The sequence below is a fragment of the Primulina huaijiensis genome, chromosome 14 (genome assembly GCF_012295235.1).
Source record: "Primulina huaijiensis isolate GDHJ02 chromosome 14, ASM1229523v2, whole genome shotgun sequence".
In the NCBI taxonomy this organism is placed as follows: domain Eukaryota; kingdom Viridiplantae; phylum Streptophyta; class Magnoliopsida; order Lamiales; family Gesneriaceae; genus Primulina; species Primulina huaijiensis.
Window position 1 is genome coordinate 19,641,342 of NC_133319.1, and position 23,190 is coordinate 19,664,531.

The 23,190-nt window shown below is 34.9% G+C and overlaps 4 protein-coding genes and 1 non-coding gene across 17 annotated transcripts; 3 read left to right on the top strand and 2 right to left on the bottom strand.

Moving 5' to 3' along the window:
* Positions 1 to 3,148: 3,148 nt before the first annotated feature.
* On the bottom strand, positions 3,149 to 11,293 carry LOC140957103 (transcription factor MYB3R-1-like). 11 transcript variants are annotated; one of them, XM_073414232.1, is made up of 13 exons: positions 11,038 to 11,293; positions 10,879 to 10,913; positions 10,008 to 10,172; positions 9,731 to 9,788; positions 9,010 to 9,067; positions 8,129 to 8,223; positions 7,881 to 7,984; positions 7,437 to 7,565; positions 5,517 to 7,299; positions 4,814 to 5,148; positions 4,593 to 4,707; positions 4,288 to 4,509; positions 3,545 to 4,012 (listed from the first exon to the last, which is right to left on the bottom strand). In XM_073414232.1, the coding sequence occupies exons 3-13, from the start codon at positions 10,082 to 10,084 to the stop codon at positions 3,890 to 3,892; spliced, it is 3,099 nt and encodes a 1,032-aa protein (XP_073270333.1). In that variant the 5' UTR covers positions 10,085 to 10,172; positions 10,879 to 10,913; positions 11,038 to 11,293; the 3' UTR covers positions 3,545 to 3,889. The 11 variants fall into 11 exon arrangements, with proteins under 11 accessions (XP_073270338.1, XP_073270337.1, XP_073270333.1 ...); XM_073414230.1 differs by having other exon boundaries at positions 10,008 to 10,221; XM_073414231.1 differs by having other exon boundaries at positions 10,868 to 10,913.
* A 1,263-nt stretch (positions 11,294 to 12,556) lies between these two features.
* LOC140956485 (protein RER1A-like) lies at positions 12,557 to 15,018 on the top strand. Its single transcript, XM_073413238.1, has 4 exons — positions 12,557 to 12,671; positions 13,437 to 13,847; positions 14,357 to 14,537; positions 14,665 to 15,018. The coding sequence occupies exons 2-4, from the start codon at positions 13,495 to 13,497 to the stop codon at positions 14,716 to 14,718; spliced, it is 588 nt and encodes a 195-aa protein (XP_073269339.1). The 5' UTR covers positions 12,557 to 12,671; positions 13,437 to 13,494; the 3' UTR covers positions 14,719 to 15,018.
* A 796-nt stretch (positions 15,019 to 15,814) lies between these two features.
* Positions 15,815 to 18,525, bottom strand: LOC140957093 (laccase-11-like). Of its 2 annotated transcripts, none has more exons than XM_073414201.1 (6): positions 18,412 to 18,491; positions 18,124 to 18,275; positions 17,590 to 17,834; positions 17,281 to 17,409; positions 16,197 to 17,126; positions 15,815 to 16,117 (listed from the first exon to the last, which is right to left on the bottom strand). In XM_073414201.1, the coding sequence occupies exons 1-6, from the start codon at positions 18,442 to 18,444 to the stop codon at positions 15,987 to 15,989; spliced, it is 1,620 nt and encodes a 539-aa protein (XP_073270302.1). In that variant the 5' UTR covers positions 18,445 to 18,491; the 3' UTR covers positions 15,815 to 15,986. The 2 variants fall into 2 exon arrangements, with proteins under 2 accessions (XP_073270302.1, XP_073270301.1); XM_073414200.1 differs by having other exon boundaries at positions 15,817 to 16,117; positions 18,366 to 18,525.
* Positions 18,526 to 20,351: 1,826 nt separating this feature from the next.
* LOC140957094 (universal stress protein PHOS32) lies at positions 20,352 to 22,804 on the top strand. 2 transcript variants are annotated; one of them, XM_073414202.1, is made up of 5 exons: positions 20,352 to 21,464; positions 21,630 to 21,709; positions 22,155 to 22,273; positions 22,380 to 22,456; positions 22,541 to 22,804. In XM_073414202.1, exons 1-5 carry the CDS (start codon positions 21,233 to 21,235, stop codon positions 22,567 to 22,569), a joined length of 537 nt encoding a protein of 178 aa, XP_073270303.1. In that variant the 5' UTR covers positions 20,352 to 21,232; the 3' UTR covers positions 22,570 to 22,804. The 2 variants fall into 2 exon arrangements, with proteins under 2 accessions (XP_073270303.1, XP_073270304.1); XM_073414203.1 differs by having other exon boundaries at positions 22,544 to 22,804.
* LOC140958133 (small nucleolar RNA U30) lies at positions 20,436 to 20,519 on the top strand. Its single transcript, XR_012171729.1, has one exon. It is a non-coding gene; the product is annotated as a small nucleolar RNA U30 (small nucleolar RNA).
* Positions 22,805 to 23,190: the final 386 nt, after the last annotated feature.

Here is a 23,190-nt window from a genome sequence, read left to right on the forward strand (position 1 = left end):
GGTACTATTATCATCGTGGTCGGCATCACTTCGGGGGTGTAATTCTCCAACACAAGAGACTCTGAGTCATTTGGAGAAGTTAACGAGTTATTCTTAATTTAACTAACTTGATGAAGTATTGTATAGAGTTTCAACTATTTTTTAAGATGCTACAGTGTTTGACAAAACTGAATTATTTATTCTCAAATACTTATATTAACTATAAGATTTTGTTAACTATCTTAGTAACAGTTATATAAGCAGAAAGAAACTTATCGAAGTTGAAATTAATAAACACTTATCTTCGATCAATAATGTCACAAAATACACTAAATGAGTTAGCTATATTGTTAATTGACAAAGAAAAGATCCGAAAACTGGATTATACAAATTTTTTATATATTTTTCCTCTGACATAGTTAGACGATTATTATTTATGATAAATATTTATCCACTTGTTTTTTATGTAATATATTATTTCTTGTGTATTTACGTTTTATTAATTGTATTTATTATTTGCTAACTGAATTTTAGCATTATTTATAGCAACAAGATAACTCATTTTTAAATTTTCGATTCAGATCCTATCGAACATAGGTACGGCTCTGCCTGTAAGTCGTATGAGCTTTTCATCTTATAAAAAAGATCAAAACTTATGAAAATATTTCAGAAAAAATCAAGATTTTTTTAAAAAGAGAAATTTGTCCAATGAAATTCTCTATATTAGCTCTTGGTCCATAAAAAATTAGGTTATATGTTAGATTCTTTGTATTTTTATCTCTATTTTCAACATGAAGTCGAATATATGTTAATGTAAATAATCCGACGAAAAAAATAGTAAAAGTGCAAAGAAAACCAATTTGTTGTACTAAAACTTAAGTTCCACAAATTACAAGACGAAGACTCAATCTATGCTAACTTATAAGATCAATCTTGCTTAGTTTTTTTCCCAAAAAAATCAGATTATTTTAGCAAATTCAAATGATAAATATGAATGCTAATGGTCATGTAATTCAAACTCTATGTTTGAAAAAAATAACTATAAAACAATATAATAATAAATATCTGAATCAGTGACACGTGGTTCCATTTCGAGGACACAAATATCTAAAATGCTACAAATATCTTCTTCATTCTCGAGGAACTTAGATTCTTCACGTGAGATGTGATGGCACCATAGGGCGACTTTTTCAATCTTTGGGTATTTTTTTAGTACCACATTTTCACATGAAGTGTACCATATTTTGTATGATATAGTACCACAATTTTGTGGGTAGGGAGTGAACCCAAAAAATTATTTTGATTGAGGATTTTTCATCAACTTCTCCTTTAATCGTCGCTCTCATAATCTTGTCATTTTAATAATATTTCCTTTTCGTTTCTTGCTAATTAATCAACTTTTAAGTATAATTTTATATTTATCTGATATCAAATCGAGGAATTTATAATTGATAGCAAACTCAGAAATTGCATCGTTTCATTTTGTTAGAAGTTAAAATCTTCGTCCAATTCAAGCAAACCAGTATGGGAACATCTTTCGCCCCAATGACTTAAGAGTATTTTAGCCTTTTTCACTCTTACTTTTTTTAAAAAAAATAAAAATAAAAAATTGACACCAACTTATTTTAGTATTTTTCACTCTTGTTCGAGTTTGGGTCCAGTTTTTCATTATTGGGTCGAGTTTGGACCTAATTTTCCATCACTCGGTAGAGATTTGGTTCGAGTTTTTTTTATCAATGGATCAAATTTGAGTCTAATTTTGTATCACTAGGTTGAGTATGGGTGGAATTTGATTTGAATTTTTACATTTTGGTCTAGTTTTTATTACAGAGTCGAGTTTTTCATCACTGGATCGAGTTTAAGTCTAATTTTTTAACGCTAGGTCGAGTTTGGGTTGAGTTTTTCATTTTGGTGGAATTTGAGTTGAGTTTTTATATTTTGGTTGAGTTTGAATTGAATTTTTCATTTGTGTTGAGTTTTTGTATTTGAGTTGAGTTTTTCATTTGGGTGGAGTTTGAGTTGATTTTTTATTTTAATTTGAATTTTAATATGAAAAAATTGTTTCTTTGGATATCAATCTTTTTTTTTAATTGAATTAGAACAAAATTCACTCCATGTTCCCTTGTAACGAGTTATGTGACGAGTGATAACACAAATATAATCGTAGAATAATATTTAAAAGTAAAATGAAGTATATCTAAACATAGGCAAAAACTTGTGTGAGACGGTCTCACAGGTCGTATTTTGTGAAACGGATCTCTTATTTGGGTCATCCATGAAAAAGTATTACTTTTTATACTAAGAGTATTACTTTTTATTTTGAATATCGGTAGGGTTGACCCGTCTCACAGATAAAGATTCGTGAGACCGTCTCACAAGAGACATACTCCTAAACATAACACTAAAAACAGCATGAATAGAACTTTTTTTTTTTTTTTTATGATTATAAATGATACAATACATGAAATTGATTAAAAAAACATTATCACATGTCAATATCAAATAATAAAATTTTATCCATAGAAATTCACTTATTAATAAAAACATTCCATTTAATTTTTTTGAAATTTGCAGTACAACATGTATATTTAAATTTATTTCAGTTTTATATGTCTAAAACATGTTATTAATATATAATTAAATTTTTAATATTTTATAATTATATAATTATTTTAAACATACATTATCCTTAAAACTATATTTTTATCAAACTCTTGTTGTTAAATCAAATTAATCAAGAGCATAGAAAAAAGAATGAGATTTTTTGAGGAAATTGTTTATGACAATATTTCTATTGGGTTTTTTGGTAAATTTTCCGAACAATTATCGTTATCCAAACACGACCCTCTACCAATCAAAATATCAAATGATTAATTCAACAAGCTTTTGCCTTTTACAATCACTCCATTTTCTTTTAAATTTTTAGCTACTACCATATATCACGAGAACCTCACTTCATTTGTACTCTTCATCTTATATACCCCCAAGAAATAAAGAGTAAAAAGTAATCAACAACCTTCTCTTTATCACACATTTTGATCAGTTCAATTATGTTGATAAATTGAATCAAATCCATACAAATCACAAATCAACAATCAACCACCAAACATTTGGGCAAATTTTCGTCTTCCTATCTTTCTGAGCTATGTTCTCTATGATACAGTAAGAATATCAATAAAAGATTCATATAATAAATTAAAATGAAATCACACATTATGTATTATCGTCAAGTAATAATGATTGAATATCAAATATTACACTTACATACATTGTAGTATCAACGCTTTACGCTTAAACTCTTTTAACACGCACGTTACCATCCTAGTCTTCACCAAATAAGAACAGGAACTTGTATAACTATCACCTGCGCAAGATTTTTGCCAGTTCATCTTCCAGGTGTGCCACATTCACTAAAATCAAGTATTCGTCTCTCCGTCTGTGAAGGAATTTTCGAAGAAAAATAGTTACTTGACAATTTGGAGAAGAGTCAGCAGTTTACGAAGAAAAACTAAATCTCTTTTTTTTTTTTGATGGAAAATGTGATGTTGAACTTCTCACCACATTGGGAAGTAATGCACAAAACAGAACGAAACAATTACAAACACAAGCACAAGATAATCGATAATGCTTATATTGAGTGGTTGGCTTTGTAAGTAACTTGGCATACTGTGCAAAATAATTTTTTGACCACACTAGTAAAATCCACTCTCAAATCCTTTCCTACCAGAATATATGTATCGGTCACCGATTGCTGCTATAACTATCATAGCCACTAAGCCATATTATAACACCAAGGAATACATGTTTCTAGGCTTTAGACATACGGTGAATTGAGTTACACTTCCAGACCCTCATACATATTGGGAAAGGCTTATTCTTGGGCTTAAAAAGTTCAAGATTTTGACGAAAATTAATATTGCCAAGTAGAAACACTTGTAACACTCACAGGGGAACTTTGAAGGGACAAAACAAGATTAACGCCTATAATTTGAGGGGGAACAATCCCTTGAGTTCCCTTGCTCCGCCCTTTGGCCTACATAAACGTAACATGGAGGCTTGAACATTACCTGTGAAAAAACTCTTGGAACACTCACTGGGTATAATATTTAACTTCCAAAAAGAAAATTATGATTTAATATCTATTTAATGCAAATTAATTGAGCTTGACACCGGGTGTGCATGTGTCAGGTCTTTGACCAGGCAAAAAAACATGATGTCTTACTGCCCACTGATAATACAAACACCAAGTTCTCGAAGACAAAACAAAGAGAAAAAGGCAGTTTCTCAAAACAGTCTTAGCAAGTGTACCAGAAAAGATGAAGCTGAAAGGGATTGATGCTCTGCCTGACAGTTAAGATTTTGGTTGTTCTCCTTCTCTGCGCATTTTGCTTTCAATATTGTTTCTGGAGTTTCACTTCCCAAAACCTCCTGAGCATCAGCGAATGCACTAGCTGTATGCTCTCCTAATTGCTTCATTAATCCAATGGCATCGTAACTTCTGTCACCTGGGCTTAAAAAGTACCCAATGTCCTACAAAACTTCCAAATATGAGAGAGCTTAAATAATTTTTAAAAATTAAAATTAAAGATTTGACGGGAAAGATATCTTCTTACCTCAATTGTTATATCTGTCTCAACTATGGGCCCTGGCACAAAACTGTTGATAAACCAAGGGGATTTCCATGCCGAAGGAGATTCTATACTCCTCTTGAACGGGTTGTCAACATATCTAAAGGAAATAAAAACACTCTATGACACCATGTCCAATACAAAAGCAAATGGTATACAGTGAAGATAAGTAGAACGGAAAAAACAGGAAATGGAACTCGTCTTACAGGTTATTGTTTTCAACAACTACACCTTTGCCAGAACTTTCAACTTTCTTCTCTGAAGGACTCATGGATTGGAGAGCCGTAGTTATGACCACAGTAGTCCCGTCATTTTTTGCAAGCAGACGAGGAGAACAAACAACAGACAAATACGGAGTTTCAGAAGAAGATATAATCGCTCCGTGTTTTGGTACAGCATCTAGTCTTCTAGGATACTGATTTCCTAGAGATCTAGCACCAGGACCAATTGATCTGTCGCTCTTACAGACAAAGCGGTCAGGAGAAAAGAGGCGCATGTCATTCATACCATGTTCAACAAGGATTCCAGAGAACTCTCTTTTCTGTCAAAATGGAAAAGTGATCGTGATTTAAGTTAACTTTAAAATCAAACTTCAGAAACTTTACAAAAGTAAAACACCTCGGAACCCCCCTCATAAGATTTTAAGTTGACTTGATATTCATGTGCGGTACATACGCAGGGTTCGACCACATATGCTGTGTTACATAGAATAAAAAACTACATGATCTCAGAAACATCCACTCATGACAAATTATACATAACAGTATCAAATCAAAAGCTTAAATTATCTAAGATTTCAGCAACTATTTGGATTTGCACGATTCAGACACCCCAAAATACCCCTCCTTGTACATATAGAGTTTTTTTTTTTTTTGGGGGGGGGGGGGGGGGGGGTGATAAGACACTAACCAATTCCACCGTTTCATTGCTTCCAGCCTTGGTTTTGACATCTGTGATAGAAGTCTGTTCGGTTGCCTTTTTAACGTCAATGCTTTCTTTCTGCGGCATTTTGCTATCTGAAATGTCATTCCTTTCATTTATTTCTTTTTTCACCTTTTCGCAAGCTGGAGCAACGTTTTCTTTTCCTACATCTGATGTTTCGAAGTTTTTGCTGTTGTTTGAAGATATATTTGGAAATGGTCGTTTATGGTTTACACACGAATCAAACATAACCTCTAACCGGGAAAAATCATTGGTCAGGTTGGGAAATGACTCTTGGTTTGAATCACCTCCAAGCTTCTTTTCACTTCTCTGTTCAGACAAAGGAGATACCAAATCCCGGTGTCTTTTTTTCAGTATTGATGGTGTTGTGGTAAAAGATTTGGCAGCACTCTTCAGAACAGCATGTGGACTATCATGCCTTGTTGGGGAATCCCATAGTTTGAATGGAGTCATAGAAGATATCATTAGTTGACGAATGCCAAGTGGACTGTACTCTTGATGCATGTCACTTCCAGGCTGTATAAGATCACAACTAAAGAAAGGTATATCTAGGCTTGGAAAACGAGGTGGCTCATAAAATAAAGCTCCCGAGTCCTTATGTTCATTGGTTGCAGCTGGATCTTTGTCCCCGGCAGAATGATTTTGAGAATCATTTGATGGTGCCAAAATAAAATCATTGGCTGGAACTAGTGTTGACAATCCCGTTGTCTGATCAGATGTATGTTCACTGGAAGAGGAATTAGAATATCTGGCATTTATAAAACCATCATCCGTGCAAGGTAAAAGATATTCCTGTGCTGAATTACTGATCGAAAAATAGTTATGCTGATTTGACTTCTCATCAAACATAAGTGAACCATTATCACAAGGAAGTTGATTAGGAACAGGGAGAGGTTGACTATATGGGATTCCAAGCATATCAGATGACATATAGCAACACTGTGAAGTAAAACTTCCATCTTCAGGAATCTGAAAATTCAAAGAGTGGTGAACCAATGGTTCTGCAGCTGCATCCATATGGGAAATCACATTTTCCGAGGGACAGTATCCATCATGGCCCACGTCAGGGTAAATCATTCCACAATCTGAACCAGCTACAAAATTAGGAAAATCAGAATTCACCATTGTGTTTTCCATCGAAGTGGACGCACCCATAGGGGTCTCTGGCGGAAAGGGTACTGTTTCATGGTTATTCATGACACTCAAAGATGACAGGAATTGCCCAGATGATTCTGGCCCCAGATCCACCAAAGACATGTCAAGTAGCTCATTTGGATTTAACTGACAATCTTTTTCGGCAAATGTCTCCCAATCTAAAGCGAAAACATGTTCAAGAAACTTAGAAGTACTACCAAATTCGTGAGGAACTTCTGGTATGGGATATGAAACTTCATGAATTGCAGGACGAAAATCTTCAGAACACGGCACTGCGCTGGATTCTTCAGTAACTCTGCAATTCCCTGTATCGAGTTCTATTCTCGAATTAACCACATGATTTGTGCATTGAGACAAACCAGTCATAATTGAACCTTGACTGCACTCTGAAATTTCTTCCAGTTCTACTCCATCTCTAACAACACTACCATCTTCACTACTTGGTTGTGCTTTAGACGAAGACGATGCTGCTGATTTGCGTGCATTGGTAACAAGAGGTGGGCCTTGGAACTGTGAAAGTAACCCCGAGGCCATATACATGTCTATCTTTTTCTTGACAGAGCTATTCCAATGATTTTTAATTGCATTGTCAGTCCTGATGGCACACACAGAACTATATTGAGGAGTAATAAATAGAATATATAAGTTATATATAGGTAATTTACATATGGAAGCTCATATTACTTAACAGGATAACATTATTTTTCTTGTAATAAGCATGCATTCAAGTACCTCCCAGGTAAAAACTTAGTCAACTCTGCCCACTTATTTCCATAAATTTGGTGCGCATGAATCAAAGCCAATTCCTCGTCTTGTGTCCAAGCTTCTTTGTTTATGTTAGGATTAAGATGATTGTGCCACCTGCAAAACAAACGTTATTAACAGATAAAGCACAGTGCAGCATCAAGATATAAGGAATTAAATCGTAAACTGCAGCTTACACCTTACACACAAGATAGAAGAAATGAAATTTCCTAGTGAAGCTTACGGACAAGATTCGAAATTTGCACCTTGACGAATTGAATATTCAATTCAGAAACGAAGCACAAACTTTTATACCTGCTTTGTTCATAAAATTTTTAAAGCATATAAAAGGAACATGCTTTTAACAACAGAATCTTTATATAAATATCAAGGGGAAGCTCTACAGATCAAGAGAAACTCCTACAAGTTTACCTTTCCCGACACTGTTTCCCAATCCGCCCAGGGAGATGTTGTGCAATGGTAGACCACTTTTTTGGACCGTATGTATTCACTAACTCGATCATAATTTCATCCTCCTATCAGATATTAAAAGGAGTATTAGATGTGCTCTCGTGAAATACATAAGTAGCTAACACAAATGAGAAAAAGATACAATCAACTGAGGGTGCCAGCAGGGAGCGGAGCCAAATCAAGAATGAAGAAGAGAAAAACTGCCTCACCTCTTTTGACCATGGACCTTTAACAAGTTCTGGATTAAGAACCTTCTGCCACCTATGTAAGCACTGTACATCTGTCCGATCCTTGAAACATTCCGCTGCATACAGTTTATGTGACATACTTTCAAAACCTCAACTATGCGAACCAACAAGTTAGCTAATGACTGCCCTACTTACTCTTAAAATAAAGGAATAAATATGTAATCAAGTCAAACCCATGTGAAAAAGAGGGTGATTAAAAAAGATACAGGAGAACACTAATTATGGCCTTAATTAGCATACACTTAACTTTTCTATGTAATTGAAATAACAAAATAGACCAAACAAAAGAATTTCCTTTATGTTCAAGATTAGCCAAGGGAATTCTTACTCCATCATCATTTTTTCAGAAGTAACATTATACATTTTGCGTAATTACTCTTTATTTCTTGTCTATCTTATTATGTTTGATGATGTTATACTTGTATAAGAGTTTGTTCATTCACGTGAGGATGTTTATGTTGAAACAGGTGAAAGGACCAGTTGAGAGAGGTCTAGGCAGTAGAACAGGTACATAGTCAAGTTAGAAGTGTAGGCGTTTAAATTAGGAAGTCGTATAAGCCACGATGTAAGTACAAATACTCTTACTAATAATGTTAATTATATTTTGATCTGCTGACATAAACTACTTTCGCGGATATGCATTACTGTTATGGGGATATACTTATATTGAATATATATTTTTTAGTTGTATTTTGTCGGAAAGTACTAAAATATTTATAAACTATTAGAATGGGAAGTTAAGCAAGGATTTGGGACTCCAGAAGACCACAGATTATTCAAACAAATTTCAAGTCAGATCAGTAATAAATGACGAAAGGCACCAATTCCATTTTTTTTGCTACCTATTTTTTTCCAGTTTTTGCCTTTGAAACGTTGAACGGCAATGCGTAATACTTCATCCTGTAAATATAAAGGGAAAAAAAGATATATAGGATCACAAATTTTTAACAAAGACAAAAGTGCATATTTTAAAAAGGACCCCACACACTATTTAAAATTATATCAGTGAGTATTGTTACAATTGAATGCAAACAGAACATAAAGATGAACTTTATCAAATGCTATTGAGTCAATTAATTAACAACAAACCAAAAAATCCATGCTTAAACTCAGCTCTTAAATGTAGGGATTCATAACTATAACAGCCAAAAACTCTACAAGGATAGTATTCATATGTTTTCTCTGAATGGTGCAAGTTATTGTGAAATTGTGCAACTCTTCCACAAATGGGGATCAACGTTCTATTCCAGGAAAAAAGGAAGAAAGAAAAGGATTGAGATAACACGTATTGGGCACAACCTTCATAAAGTTGCTTGGTTTTTTCTCAGATAAAATTCAAAAAGCAATGCACTGAAGAGCTTGCAATTTACAAAAAACATAAATCATTTTTACAAAAAAAAATAATAATAATAAATACATAAATACAACAAAAAACAGGGCATCAGGTATAACTTTACATAAGTTCCTATTTTCAAAATATATGAACACAAAATAAATCCTGGAAAGACTGGTAGCTGATATGGATGGATACGTTCACATTTAACAATAAAGACTCCAACTGACCTCTTCTGCAGTCCACTGTCCCTTTGTGGAACGCCTTGTAGGACCACTCGTCCTCCTGCTAAAAATTATGCAAATGTCAAAACAGCTGAATACAATATAATTTTGCGTGTTAGTGACTCATAAGTCATACCCAAAAAGAATCAAGAGTTTTTGAAAATAATGACAACATCAACCAAGAAAATGCTCAAAACTGATACAATTAAAATGCATCTGACGAACTCAGAAACACATATCAATTGTAAAAAGATTTAAAACAAACCAAAAAACTCTTTGTTACCCATGTAAAGGTCGGGATCTTTGCAGACCATCTCTGGAACCATCTGGAGTTGCGGTGCTTGTCATATCACTTTCCATGTTCGCTTCACAGATACGCAGATTTATACACGCCAATTTCCACAAGAAGGCAATTTTCTCTAAATTGTCTCTCCCAGATCATTATATGCTACCCAGCAATGAGGTAGGGATATAACAATCAAGGATGAAGTCAGTGGCTTCATGATAGACGAAAATTACGTAAGAGAGAAATCAGAATGTTAACACCAAAATGCAAATGCAGTAGATACCATAATGATTTGGAAGAAATCAGTAGGCATTATTCTCTTTTTCATACTTAATCCAGGCATCCTACTTCAGGAAAAGCAAGTTCTCATATTAATGAAAAGGCTATGGGTCACAAGATTTATGACTTTACTATTCATTCATCTACCCATGCTTTGCAATCAATCGAACAACTTGAGAAAATACAACGTCTTGTGCTGGCTCCAGAATATCAACATCAAAATACACTCTATCAAATCCCACCTCAAAGATACTATTTCCATGCCCCTTTTAAGTTTTATTAATAAATTTCTATTCTCTATAGCGTTATGTGGTGCAGGGGAGACCCACAAATGGAACGACTAAAATCCAAGAAGCCAAAATACTCAAATGGACGGCAGTATGAAACTCAAAATTTTGAAATCAATTCAACAAAAAAGTTCTCGATATGTATACTATACGTACATATACTATATGGTTACAAAATATCGGCTTGGGAGCTTTAATATTTCCCCAAGGTCGCAGATCGAAAAACCGAAAGTATAATAAGACCAACAAAAATCGACTGAAATCATCCGGGTGGAAGGAAGAGAACTTCACCTTAAGCATACCTGTGACCGACGGCCCTCAAATGCCAGAGAAATCGCTAAAAATGGGACAAAATTTATCCATTTTTAGCATTTTGCTACTCTTTTCTGATTACTTGCTGTGATACTACGTGTGCTGTGTGTCTCAATCCCAATCAAACTCAGGAAATCCAGATTTCGTACCTTTTACCGAAAATAAAAGCTCCAATCAGAATTCAATTTCACCAAACCTAGCTCGACGAATCACAATCGAACAACTTAGAAACTCGAAATAGATGCGCTTCTCAACAGCATATGCAGATCCAAGATCACGATGCTCTACACACACCTCCGCAAATCCAATGTCGAATTGAGAGAGGAAATTGCTGCACGCTGTGTGCTTTGAACGAATACTGGTGTGTGAACTGTGTGTTTCTGGAGAGAACAAAACAGAAATTAAATAAACGGTCACAGAATTCAAATATGAGGTTAGTAGAATTTCAAACTGTTAAAAAGCGAGCAACTTTTTCCATATCGACGGCTGATACTGTGCCACGTGGAATTTTGAGTCTCGTAATTAAATTTCCCTTTTGAAAAGTTTAGAGCCTTAATGGTATAGTTATTTACCACATTTACAAGTTAATAGAGTGTTTTACTTAAATATTGGAGTAAAAAAATTTATATTATCTATTTTAAATTTAAGTATCACTATATTATACATATTTTATTTCATGGCCAAAATCGTGAAACATTCTGATTTCATTATTAAAAACAAAAGAGACATAGTATATATGAGTTAAATAAGGTACCACTACAAATTATTTGTCCTAAAAATGAATATTAGTAAAATTAGAAAGATAAAAACTTGTGTGAGACGGTCTCACAGGTCATATTTTGTGAGATGAATCTCTTGTTTTGGTCATCTATAAAAAATATTACTTTTTTAGGTTAAGAGTATTATTTTTATTGTGAATATCGGTAGGGTTGACCCGTCTCACAGATAAAGATTCGTGAGACTGTCTCACAAGAGACCTACTCAATTAGAAAAGATTTTAAAAAAAAATTAATACATCAACTTTTTCATAAAATGGTAATGGAGAAGACCCTTCATTCCCCATGATCATCATTTTAATGGTGTAATTAAGTGATGACCAACAATATATGGTACTGGGAGAGTGAGTTTTAAGTACCCTTGAATGTGAATTGGTTGATGTGTTAATGTTTAACTTTCAAGCTATAAATATAGAGTACTTTTCAAAATCTACACACTTGATTTTCTAGCAATCCACTTGTATTATTATCCTAAAATTTGCTACTTTAGTTATTCGATTCTTCTTGTTCAAAGTGATAACATTCAGGTACGTTTTTTGGTTCGTCTGAAGTAATAATTTGTGTCTAATTGTTATTAGATTTTGAATCATTGTATCATGGGAAACAAACTCTCATTGATTCTCAGACAACTCGTGTTTCTCCGACCTTGATGTTGATAATTTATTTTGATGCAGTATATATTTTTTTGTTAATTGGAGTATAACACAAATGGCGAATCAGATTTTTAAAAAAATATTTATTTCAATTGCTTTTTTTAAAAATTTAAAAAAAATCCAATTTAAATTTGTTTTGGAAATTACCGAATGAGATTTTTTTAAAAATATTTATTTTAATTGCTTTTTAAAATTTTTTTAAAAAAAATCAAATTTAAATTTGTTTTGGAAATTGGTAATTTAAGCTCAGGTGTGTGTATTTTGGTCACCCGGATTTCAAACAGACACTTTTCCATATATCTTCACCGACGAAAATTTTTCCGAAAATTAAATCCTCTTTTACCGGGCTTGAAGGTAAACCTAATTTCTTAGTTTATTGAGAGAAAAGATATGGAAACTGTTTATTGAAAATGCTTGATTTGATATCTGGTGGAATGCGGATAGTTTCTGCTCTCCAAGATTGAGTGTTCTGATTGGGGATCGGTTTTTGTGAGATCTACTTGTTTTGAAATTAGGGTTGATTTGAAATTGAACAAATATTTCTTTTGCTCTTGTCGCAATTAGGATTAAACGAAGGAGTCATTGACAATGGACACAATACTAAGATTGATGTTTTTGTTTTGGGTATTTGGATATTGAAATGCAGTTGTTAGCTGAAGTTGCATTTCAAGTCAAAGTGTGTTATTGGGCTTAAAGAAATGGAAAAAACTGGCCTTTTTTCTTAATATTTGTTTATTTAGCAGTCCAATATATTGCAAGAATCATGTTTTTGATCTTTCTATTCGGAGCTTTCAGCTGATTTTGTTTTATGCGGGTGGGTCTGTGGATTTTGAAACTGTCTTGCTGTTCGGGTTTCCCTTAAGAAACATTGACACCACCATTGTTTGTTAATGGAGTATTCTTTTGAGATCTGGGAGAAGCTTTTGTATTCTTTGCAAATCTGGGTGTTGTTTTCTAGCATCTCAAAATTTTCCTTATTTTGTCTCTTGAGTGGAAAGCATATAAAAGATTTCCAGCTGTTTTGTTTTGCTCAATTGCATTTTTACCAGTCGGCATAGGGATAACGTGTTGACTGTTGCCTTACGATTCTTGAAGCATGCTGATCCTTGTCAACTGTAGGTTGTTGGCCTGATTGAAGTGCTATATCAAAATTGTAGTTTTTTTGAGAGTATTATTGATGGAGGGGGGTGGAGGTGATGGGCCCTCAACGGCAACTGCGGCACTGAACCAGCAGAGGCATGAACTATCTCGGCTTTTCCAGTATTACTTAGATAAATCTACTCTGCACGCACATTACCGGTGGACTGGAACTTTTGCTCTAGCTTTGGTTTATGCTCTGCGAGTTTACTATCTTCAAGGGTTTTACGTTGTTTCCTATGGTTTGGGGATCTACATTCTAAATCTTCTCATTGGATTTTTGTCACCTCTTGTTGACCTGGAACTTGAACGGTCTGATGGACCTCTGCTGCCTACAAAAGGTTCTGATGAATTCAAACCATTCGTTCGCCGCCTTCCTGAGTTCAAATTTTGGTAATTATTTTAGTATATTTGACTGCTGATCATTAATATATTTCCAAGGTTACCTAATTTCCGAGCTGATGATAAAATTGAGAACGCTCAGAACATTTAGCATACTGCCATTACCTGATAAATTGCTACTGATTTTGATTTATAAACATGTCAATGTTTTAAATAAGTGCAAGTCACCTGGAAAATGATATGGAGCTGTTATCAGTTTACTAGTAATCTGCGAGCAACGAACATGGTTGCTGCTACTAGGTGATGACAAGCGTGAATGGTATGCATGCTTTTATGCATAAATCAAATACTATGTGAGAGACAGTGTCAACTGACGGTATCATTGAATCATCCTCTACTTTTCCTGCAGATAGTTTTTGTTATGCATCTGTGGATGAAATAATCGGTCTCCATTGTTAGTCTTTATTGTTTAATAATTTAGTGACTGGTTTTAATGTGTCAATTGGGATATCCAATTGAGTTATAGTATATATCACATTTTCTGCATCTAATGGTTTCAGGTATGCAATCACCAAAGCTTTCTGTATGGCATTTCTGATTACCTTCTTCTCCATGTTCGATGTCCCTGTGTTCTGGCCTATCTTGTTGTTCTACTGGATCGTTCTTTTTGTATTGACAATGAAGCGCCAAATCATGCACATGATCAAGTATAAATATATACCATTCAACGTTGGAAAGCAGGTAATCTTGAGACGAGATCGATTATTATATATGTGTTTTCTTATGCCCTCGCAAAAAAGTATTCATCATCCTTTTGCATCTTTTCATTGGTAGTCGATGTTATATTTATGGGTTGTTGTTTTATCAGACATACCGAGGGAAAAAGCCTGCTGCTAGGTCCCACGACCCCCGAGCTGACTGAATGTGGACTGATTTATGATTTGAGAAGAATCTGAAGATGGAATGAGGAGATGGGTTTAAATATTTATAGTATATGGGTATTTTTTCTTCATTTTTTATGATTCACGTGCACTTGAATGTGGAAATTACAAGCATATGATATATGGTTCGGAAGTGTGCAGTGATTTGATCATGCCAGCAGAATTCATTGACTACTGCGCGCTAGCACGACAAACAAATGTAGAATAATGTGTGAATACTAAGTAGGTGTCATACGTGTTTTTCACCCTATCATATTTGAGATAAATATTCTCCATGACAAGACGAGGATTACTTCAATGTTGCACTGGGGTGACTAGTGCTAATGATGGCCGTTGGATCTATTCCAACCGAGCCATGCGTTGAGAAACATATATAACTATTGGATCCTCAAAAATTGTAGGGACTATGGTTGCATCGTCTCAACATCGAAAGTGGTTTTGAGCTCGGGATTCATGTAAAACTCTCCTTGAACTATATGAGAACAGGTTTCGGTTCCACATGAAATTTATTTATCTTGTTATGTTGGTGGCCAGAATAGACCAAATTTGGGCACAGTGATACTCATGTGAAAACACCCTAACATGAACAGACTGAATCGGAAATGAATCAGAAAACTTGGCTTTTTTCAAATGAAAGGCCGTCATTGACGTAATAGGAGGACTAAAGCTGGAAAAAAGTAACACGAGTGATGGATTTGATACACGCAATAGAATATGGATCGAACTAAAAAAATTCTTAACGTGGAGGACTGGATGGGCATTTATCATTGATTTTATAATGTTTATAGATACTTGCTTTTTTTTTTTTTTTTGAAAAAAGATTGGGTAGTGTTCGAAATTGGGGGTTGAAATTTATGAAATTTTGTTAATTAAAACTTGAAAATAATAAAAATAACCCGGATTTTTACCCTTGTTTCCAGAATTATACTTAAAGCTTTTTTCCTCACTAATTTTTCTTTTCTTCAACTCATTTCAATTATTTCTAATCCTCTTTATTTTCCTCGCCGACGTGTATCTTATCTAAACATTCTAACATTTGAATTTTAAAGTAATACATTCGAACATACAAGTAATTACAGTATTTTAGAAGTCTAAAAACTTTTAAAATATATTTATAAAAACTTTGCCAAACAACTTCACATCATGTTGATAAAACGGAAAATAATGCCTATTTTCTGCCTCAAGAAATATGTAAAACAACTTTAAACTTCGCATTTTATCGCATGAAAATCCGATAAATATGATGAGTTTAACAAGGTGGAAGATCCTTTGGTGGAGGCAGTACTGAAAGATCTGGACTTGGTCCATCCTCCACTACAAATGCTGTCTTCAATCCCCAGCCAGTGTGCAGTTCCAAGTGGCAATGCATGAACCAAACCCCTAAATGATCATGAAAGAGGATGAAAAGGGACGCTTTTTCGGGTCAAGAAAGTGTGACTAAGGAGGGGAATTCACTTACCCGGATTATCGGCTCTGAACCTTATGGCAGTCCAGCCGCCCGTGGGGACTCCTACCGTGTTTCTTTCGGGTGGATCCACCAAGTTGAACTTCGCAGGGTCGTTCTTCGGATCAAAGTTTCCGATCCCGGATCCAACAACGAAGAAGTTGTAACCGTGAAGATGGAATGGATGAGACTCCACTGATAGAAGGTTGGTGTCTTGAAGTACCAACTCCACCGTTGAATTGTATGCTACCTTACTGAGCCGTGGCAGGGTGCTTTGCGTGGTTCGGAGATTAGTCGTGAGTGGTGCACCGGTGTAGTTAAACGGTGCCAGAGGACGGTCGGGGAAGTCCATGGTGAACACCCCTTTAAGGTTGAAGTAGTGAGCTTGTAAGAGGCCGGTCCGAGGCATAACAAAGGTTATGTTGTTTAAAGAAGCAGTGAGAGCCGTTCCGTTCTGACAAGATGGACATGGGTTAACTCCCAATCCAATAGTGTAAAACAGATGACGGTCGACTTTAAGCGGTAAGGTCGCCGGAAACTGTGGCGAATTCAGGCTTCTAAGCTTGTCATTGTAACTCAAAGCAAAGGCAGTGTCATTTTGTGCTGGCAGATGAGGCATTCTTGGGATTATAGTGTTCGGGACGTCTCGGTATTGCAGTATAGCTGTCACAGTTTTGTTGTCTACCGGAATCTGTGCATCCATGAACGGCCTTGCCGCCATGAAATATCTGCCTGGTTGTTGGTCGGCTCGAACAAGGACGTTTGTTGTCTGACCGGGTGCTATTAGGACAGAGTCTGTTGCGAAAGGTTTGGTATAGACCGCGTCGATTTCCACTACTGTCATGCTGTGGCCGGCTATGGCAAAGAAAAGCTCGTCGTTGAGTGCAGCATTGATGATTCTCAAGAGGTACGTGCTTCCTTGCTCAACTTGTATTACAAAAGTGTCTGTTTTTGGAGTGTTTAGATTAACTTTTTTCTTGAAACCTTTCCCAATTTGCAACAAATAAACAGTAGTAGAAGACAATATTTGATAATCGAGGAGTTCGTATATCAAAACTTGAATCAAACGAAAGGATTAAATAGCTAAATTTCCCCTTACGTTTATCGGAACATGGGAAAAGAGGCCCCGGCTTGCCATTGATAGTATGTGCATCCGACATTCTTGGAGGCAATCCCAGTTGGTTTCCATGTTTGACAACCTCTTCAACATCATCATTCCACCACTCCCCTGTTTTTTTTTCTAATAAACACGTTATGCACTTCGACAAGAAAACGAGTCGAGCTCGTGAGATTCATGGAATTATGAATCACAAACTCGAGATTAAAAATTAATACTCGTGAAACATCTAATATATATCTATACACGTATATAGTTTACGACGATGACGATAAATAAATAAATAATTACCTAGGACTAAATTAAATTCAAAATGAGGTTGAGGGAAAGGATAAGGGATTCCCTGTTTGGGCATTATGACAAAGGCACCATATACAGTGGCTCTCAGCCAAAAAATATGTGCATGCCACCATAATGTTCCTCTTTGCCCTGTTACATTGAAGTCGTAGGTATAGCTCTGCCCGGTCTGAACCGGACATTGCGTTATATACGCCGGTCCATCCGCCCAACCGTTTCGATATTGCTTTATTCCATGCCTACAAAACATTGAAAAAAATACAAATATATATTTTTTTTTTTACAATTTTCGTCAAAAAAGGGTGAACTTCACTTTAGCGGTTTAAATGTTAGCATTTTATTATAGAATCACAAACCTTTAAACTAAATGGTTCGGGTTCTATAAAACCCGTTATTCGACCCAAATTCATGATGTATTTGAATCAAGAATGGTTGGAGGGGATAAATTGAAACGAAATTCAATCTTGATCAAAGTAAAATATTTATGGATCATATATTTTTTCATGAATAGTATTGAAATTTTAGTACCAATGAATTGACATGTTATATCGTGCATGATTTGTAACATTAATTTGAACCCGGTCCCCTTCTCTAACATAGATTGTTGGCCCTGGAAACATTCCATTCACAGTCACAATTGGCTTGTCATGACACAATCTGCTCACATTCTTCACTCGAATCTGAAAAAATACACACATTTATACAATAACAAAAGTAAAAAAAAATAAATATATACATTTATAACATTCGATAAACGTTTATTTTCTCACATCGAACTTATATGTTTTCAGCGCAGCTTCGACTAGAGCCACTGACCTGAATCCCACGACACACGCGAACAAGAAACATAGAGTCCAACGATAGACTTTTTCCGAACCCATTTTTTTTATCCGAGTTTGGCTTAAATTAATGATTCTTACATGTTTTGGACATGATTTTTATAAGGACTTGATGGGAGGTTACTGGTTAAAATAAGCCATCAGTTTGTTTTAAAAAGAGTTGACTTACAAGCAATATATTGAAAGAGACTGCATGGGATGATAACTCTAGGAAAATTTGAGGTGAAATCTTGGTATTTTAAGTAGAAAGTAATGCTAAATATGTGTACGAGAGGTACATGCCAACCGTGAGATTTATAGGCCTTTATCGTTAAGAAAAAGGTACAAAATCTTGTGCAAGAATGGTTGTGTAATTAAATTCATTATGCTTTTGTTTCTAGATTTGTTGTCTATTATGTGATTGTGTTTTCACAAAACTCTTGTGAAACGGTCTCATGAGTAAATTTTGTGAGACATATCTTCTATTTAGGATATCAATGAAAAAATATTATTATTTTTATTATAAATATGAGCAGAATTGACCCGTATTACGAATAAAAATCCGTGAGAGTGTCTCACAATATACATACTCTTATGTTTTTAACTTGTTCCTCCAGTTATGCCTTACATACTCTTATGTTTTTAACTTGTTCCTCCAGTTATGCCTTAATTTCATGGATCCTTTGGTTGGTAGCATTTTTGGTACAAGGTTTTCTCTCTACTTGGCAAAATTTTGTGTGTGTTGGTTTGGCATGGCGGTACATCGGGTAAAAAGATTTGTACCCGTCCAACTTGTTTAAACTTAAACTCAAATCGCTTTGCTCTAAACCCAAAATTAATGTGCTTGATACGATATTTAATTTTTAACTATTACTTATTAAAAAAATTAAATATAAAAATTCAAATTGAACTTCTTATTTATTATAACAAAACAAACCCAAAATTTCTAGAATATTAATTATATTTGATTAAAGAATCAAATGCGAGAGACAATAAAATATTTAGAGTTTTAGATTCGAGATTTTTTAATTTTAATTTAAAATTTGGGATTGAAATTTTATTATTCTAATTTTAAAACTTTGGGAATGAAAAAAAATCGAGGAGGAGGGGTAAAAAGTATATTTATTTATTTTTTAAATAAATATAATTTTATTTTTAAAAAAATTGGAAGGTCGGATGGCTTCATCCTAACCACCCAAACCAAAAAAATAATAGCTAGAGACATAAGTGAGGTCTAAGCTCCGTTTGTGCTAGCAAATATCCATATTCTATCACAAAATTTTTCATAAAAATATTAAGTTAGTCTATTGTGAGACGATCTCACGAATTTTTATATGTGAGACGAGTTAATCCTACCGATATTCACAATAAAAAGTAATACTCTTAGCATAAAAAATAATATTTTTTCATGAATGACCCAAATAAGATATTCGACCCACGAAATTGATCCGTGAGACCGTCTCACAAGAGTTTTTGTGAAAATAATTTACGTAAAAATGGTATGAGAACGTTATAAAATTTTTCATACTTAAAAATTACTTACAAATATCTCCAAAATTTATGTTAATGGAGGATGCATGAGTGAAATCGTCGAGCGGATCTATTTACTAAACCATTGTTGCCATCTCGATATCAAATCTTACTCTTGAAGATGGGTGTACATAATATTCACTCGTCGCATTGAGGGTGATGTCGGGATGTTCGAAGAACTACTTCAAATATATCATAGATTCACCGAATTAAATTAAATTAATTCCTTAAATCATAATAATGGGCCCTTCAACCAAATAGGCCTATCTATTGTAAAACTATTTGGGCCCTTTCTCAAATAGATTAGGGCTTCGTTAATGAAAAGAGTTTTCCCTCCAGAGCTCACTCGTTTTATAAATTCAGCCCAAATCCAGAGCATCCATCCCTAGCGGCTTCAAGATTTCTCCTTTTTTCATATCAATTATGCGGCGCACGCATAAAACACGCACTTTGATTTATATTAATGGAGGACGCGTGAGTGAAAAGAGTAGGTGCGATGATGATGTTTTAAATATAATCTCGTTAATCTGATGATTACTGAGGATAAACTATCTAATCCATTCTTGTTACCTGAGCACCTTCTCTCCATTCGATCTGCTCCATTGATTTTAATTTTTTCCCACTGGTTTCTCTTTTGAATTTCTCGATTTTTATTTTATTTTATTGATTTTTTTGGGAGGTGGTTGTGTGTAAAATGCTCTTTCTTGTTTACTGGGATTTTCGAAAATGTTCAATTAGTTTAATCAGGACTCTAGGAGTTCAGTTAAATTGATACGGAAAGTAACGATTTTGACTCGAATTGAATCGGATTCAATTTTTTATTTGCCCATTTTTAAAAATATATTTCGAGGACGGTTGTGCCGTAAAATGATGTTTCGAATTTGAGCAGCTAAGATGAGCTTAATGAAAAGTTTTAATGGGTTCAATTCGGTTTGAAGAATGTGAAAGGTAAATTATGGAAGAAGGTCTTCAAATTTGAGTTTGGTTGGTCGTTGGATTCACAGTTTTCAGGCGACAAATTCTATATTAGTGGTCGAGCCGGATAAGGCCTGTGGGGGCACTTGTGTAAATAAAAAAGTTCCCAAATTGGAAAATCGGTGCGGTGTGGTGGTGTCCACCTTTCGGATCCCGATTACCAAAAGGGTAAAACAAGGAAAAGTAATCTCAGTTTGACACGCCATTGTCCAAAGGGGCTTTGAAAAAAAATCCAATCTTTGCACCCACTGGGCGTTGATTTGACGTATACCAAAGATCCCAGAAGCTGTGATCCGGAGGGAAGGGAGGAAGGTATGGAGACACTGAAGGAAGAGGAAGAGTACAACTGGAGAGAAGTGGTTCTGCCATCGTTGATACCGATTGTGCCTGAGCCGGAGTTGGAGAGGGAAAGCGGGGAGAGGAGAAGGGGGAGAGATATAATCATCGCTGTGGATCATGGCCCAAATAGCAAGCACGCGTTTGATTGGGCAGTCACCCATTTATGCCGCCTCGCCGATACGATTCACCTCGTGCATGCAATCTCCAGTATGCTTCGGTTCTTGTTTTTCTTGGAAATTGTTTGAGTTTCAATGTTGTGTTGGGCTGATTTCGGCTATCTTCTGTTGGTTTTGGTCCCCAACTTACTAGTTTGCATGTATTTTTTGTGGTTTCATGACTTTTTTTGATTCACAACTAATGTTTTTCGGCAAGGTTTTAAGAACCAGATCGTATATGAAATGACACAGAACCTAATGGAGAAACTTGCCGTGGAGGCCCTTGAGGTGGCTATGGTGAGTTATTTATTCAGGTTCTCAATGTTTTGATATCTTGATGTTTGAGAGACATATGGATGTGGGTGATTATTCTAGGCAAGATTTCTGTGTTTGTTTTGTGGGAATAGATGGTTTAGCTAAGAAAGATTGGGCCATGGAAATTTAGAGAAGCATATATTAATGAATTGAAAATTTTCTTTGTTTCATATGATATTTTTCATCATTGTCTTCTCTGACCACTTCACATATTGTTCTTGTTGATTGGATGAGTTGCGTTCGCTTATTGCATCTTTATTTGAAAAATCACTAAAGAACATAACATATTGATTCTGTATAATGGTGACTTGCTGAAAATTGAAATTTAAATAAGAAACACCTTGAATTTTTTCTGACATGAATGGCATTTACATATTTGTTTATATCTGTGACAAGCCAATTAGTATTAAATTTTTTGGGTGAATAGGTCAAGACGAAAGCTAGGATCGTGGAAGGAGATGCAGGAAAGATTATATGCAAGGAAGCAGAAAGGTTGAAGCCTGCTGCCGTGGTGATAGGCACCAGAGGCCGAAGTTTGATTCAAAGGTCTTTCTCATCCGTTACTCTTTTTATCGCTTTCACAATCACATCCTTCATCATATATACATGCTTGATCGAGTTCTTATCGTTTCTTTCATCCTGTTCTTTATAGCGTCCTGCAGGGTAGCACAAGTGAATATTGCTTCCATAATTGTAAAATAGCGCCAATCATTATTGTGCCCGGGAAAGGTAAAATCCGGCAAACCATTTTTGGATTAGTCTATTTTCTAGTCGTCAGTGCCACAGTCGTAAATGTAAAACTTTATTGGATAGCAGAGGCAGGGGACGAATCTGCATTATGATAGAAATGGCAAAGGCAGAAGTATATGGACATCTCAACAATTCGTTGTGACTGAATGGGATGATGCATTTCTTGAAGTGAACCCCTAAGTTCTTTGGACTAGATGTGAATTGAGTTAAAATTGCTTTTACTGTTGATTTATTTCAAAGAATGGTGGATTTAATTGAATTACCTCCCTATTTTTGCCAACATGTATGGTTTTATAAAAAATTATGATCACTTTCAATTGTGCCGTTTCCATTGGTGGGGGTTTGCTAGATCCAAATAGGTAAGATGAGGAAGACTAGATTTTCTTTGGCCTATATCCAAAGTTAATAGGTTCGGTTTATCAAATGATTATTTTGGTAATATTTTTTGGCTAAAACATGCCAGCAATTGCCATGCTTGATTGCCCAGACTTGGCACTATCACGCGCCATTGCAGTCTGCGTTCGCGCTACGGTGAGCCGTGAGACTCAAATTATTCGCTATGACTATCATCATTGTTATTATTTATTGTTATTATAATAATTATTGTTATTAAATAATAATAATAATAAATATTTTATTTGGTAATATCATTATTATATTATAAAATTTAGTATTTTTATTATCAAATATTGACTATTATTGTTCTATTTATT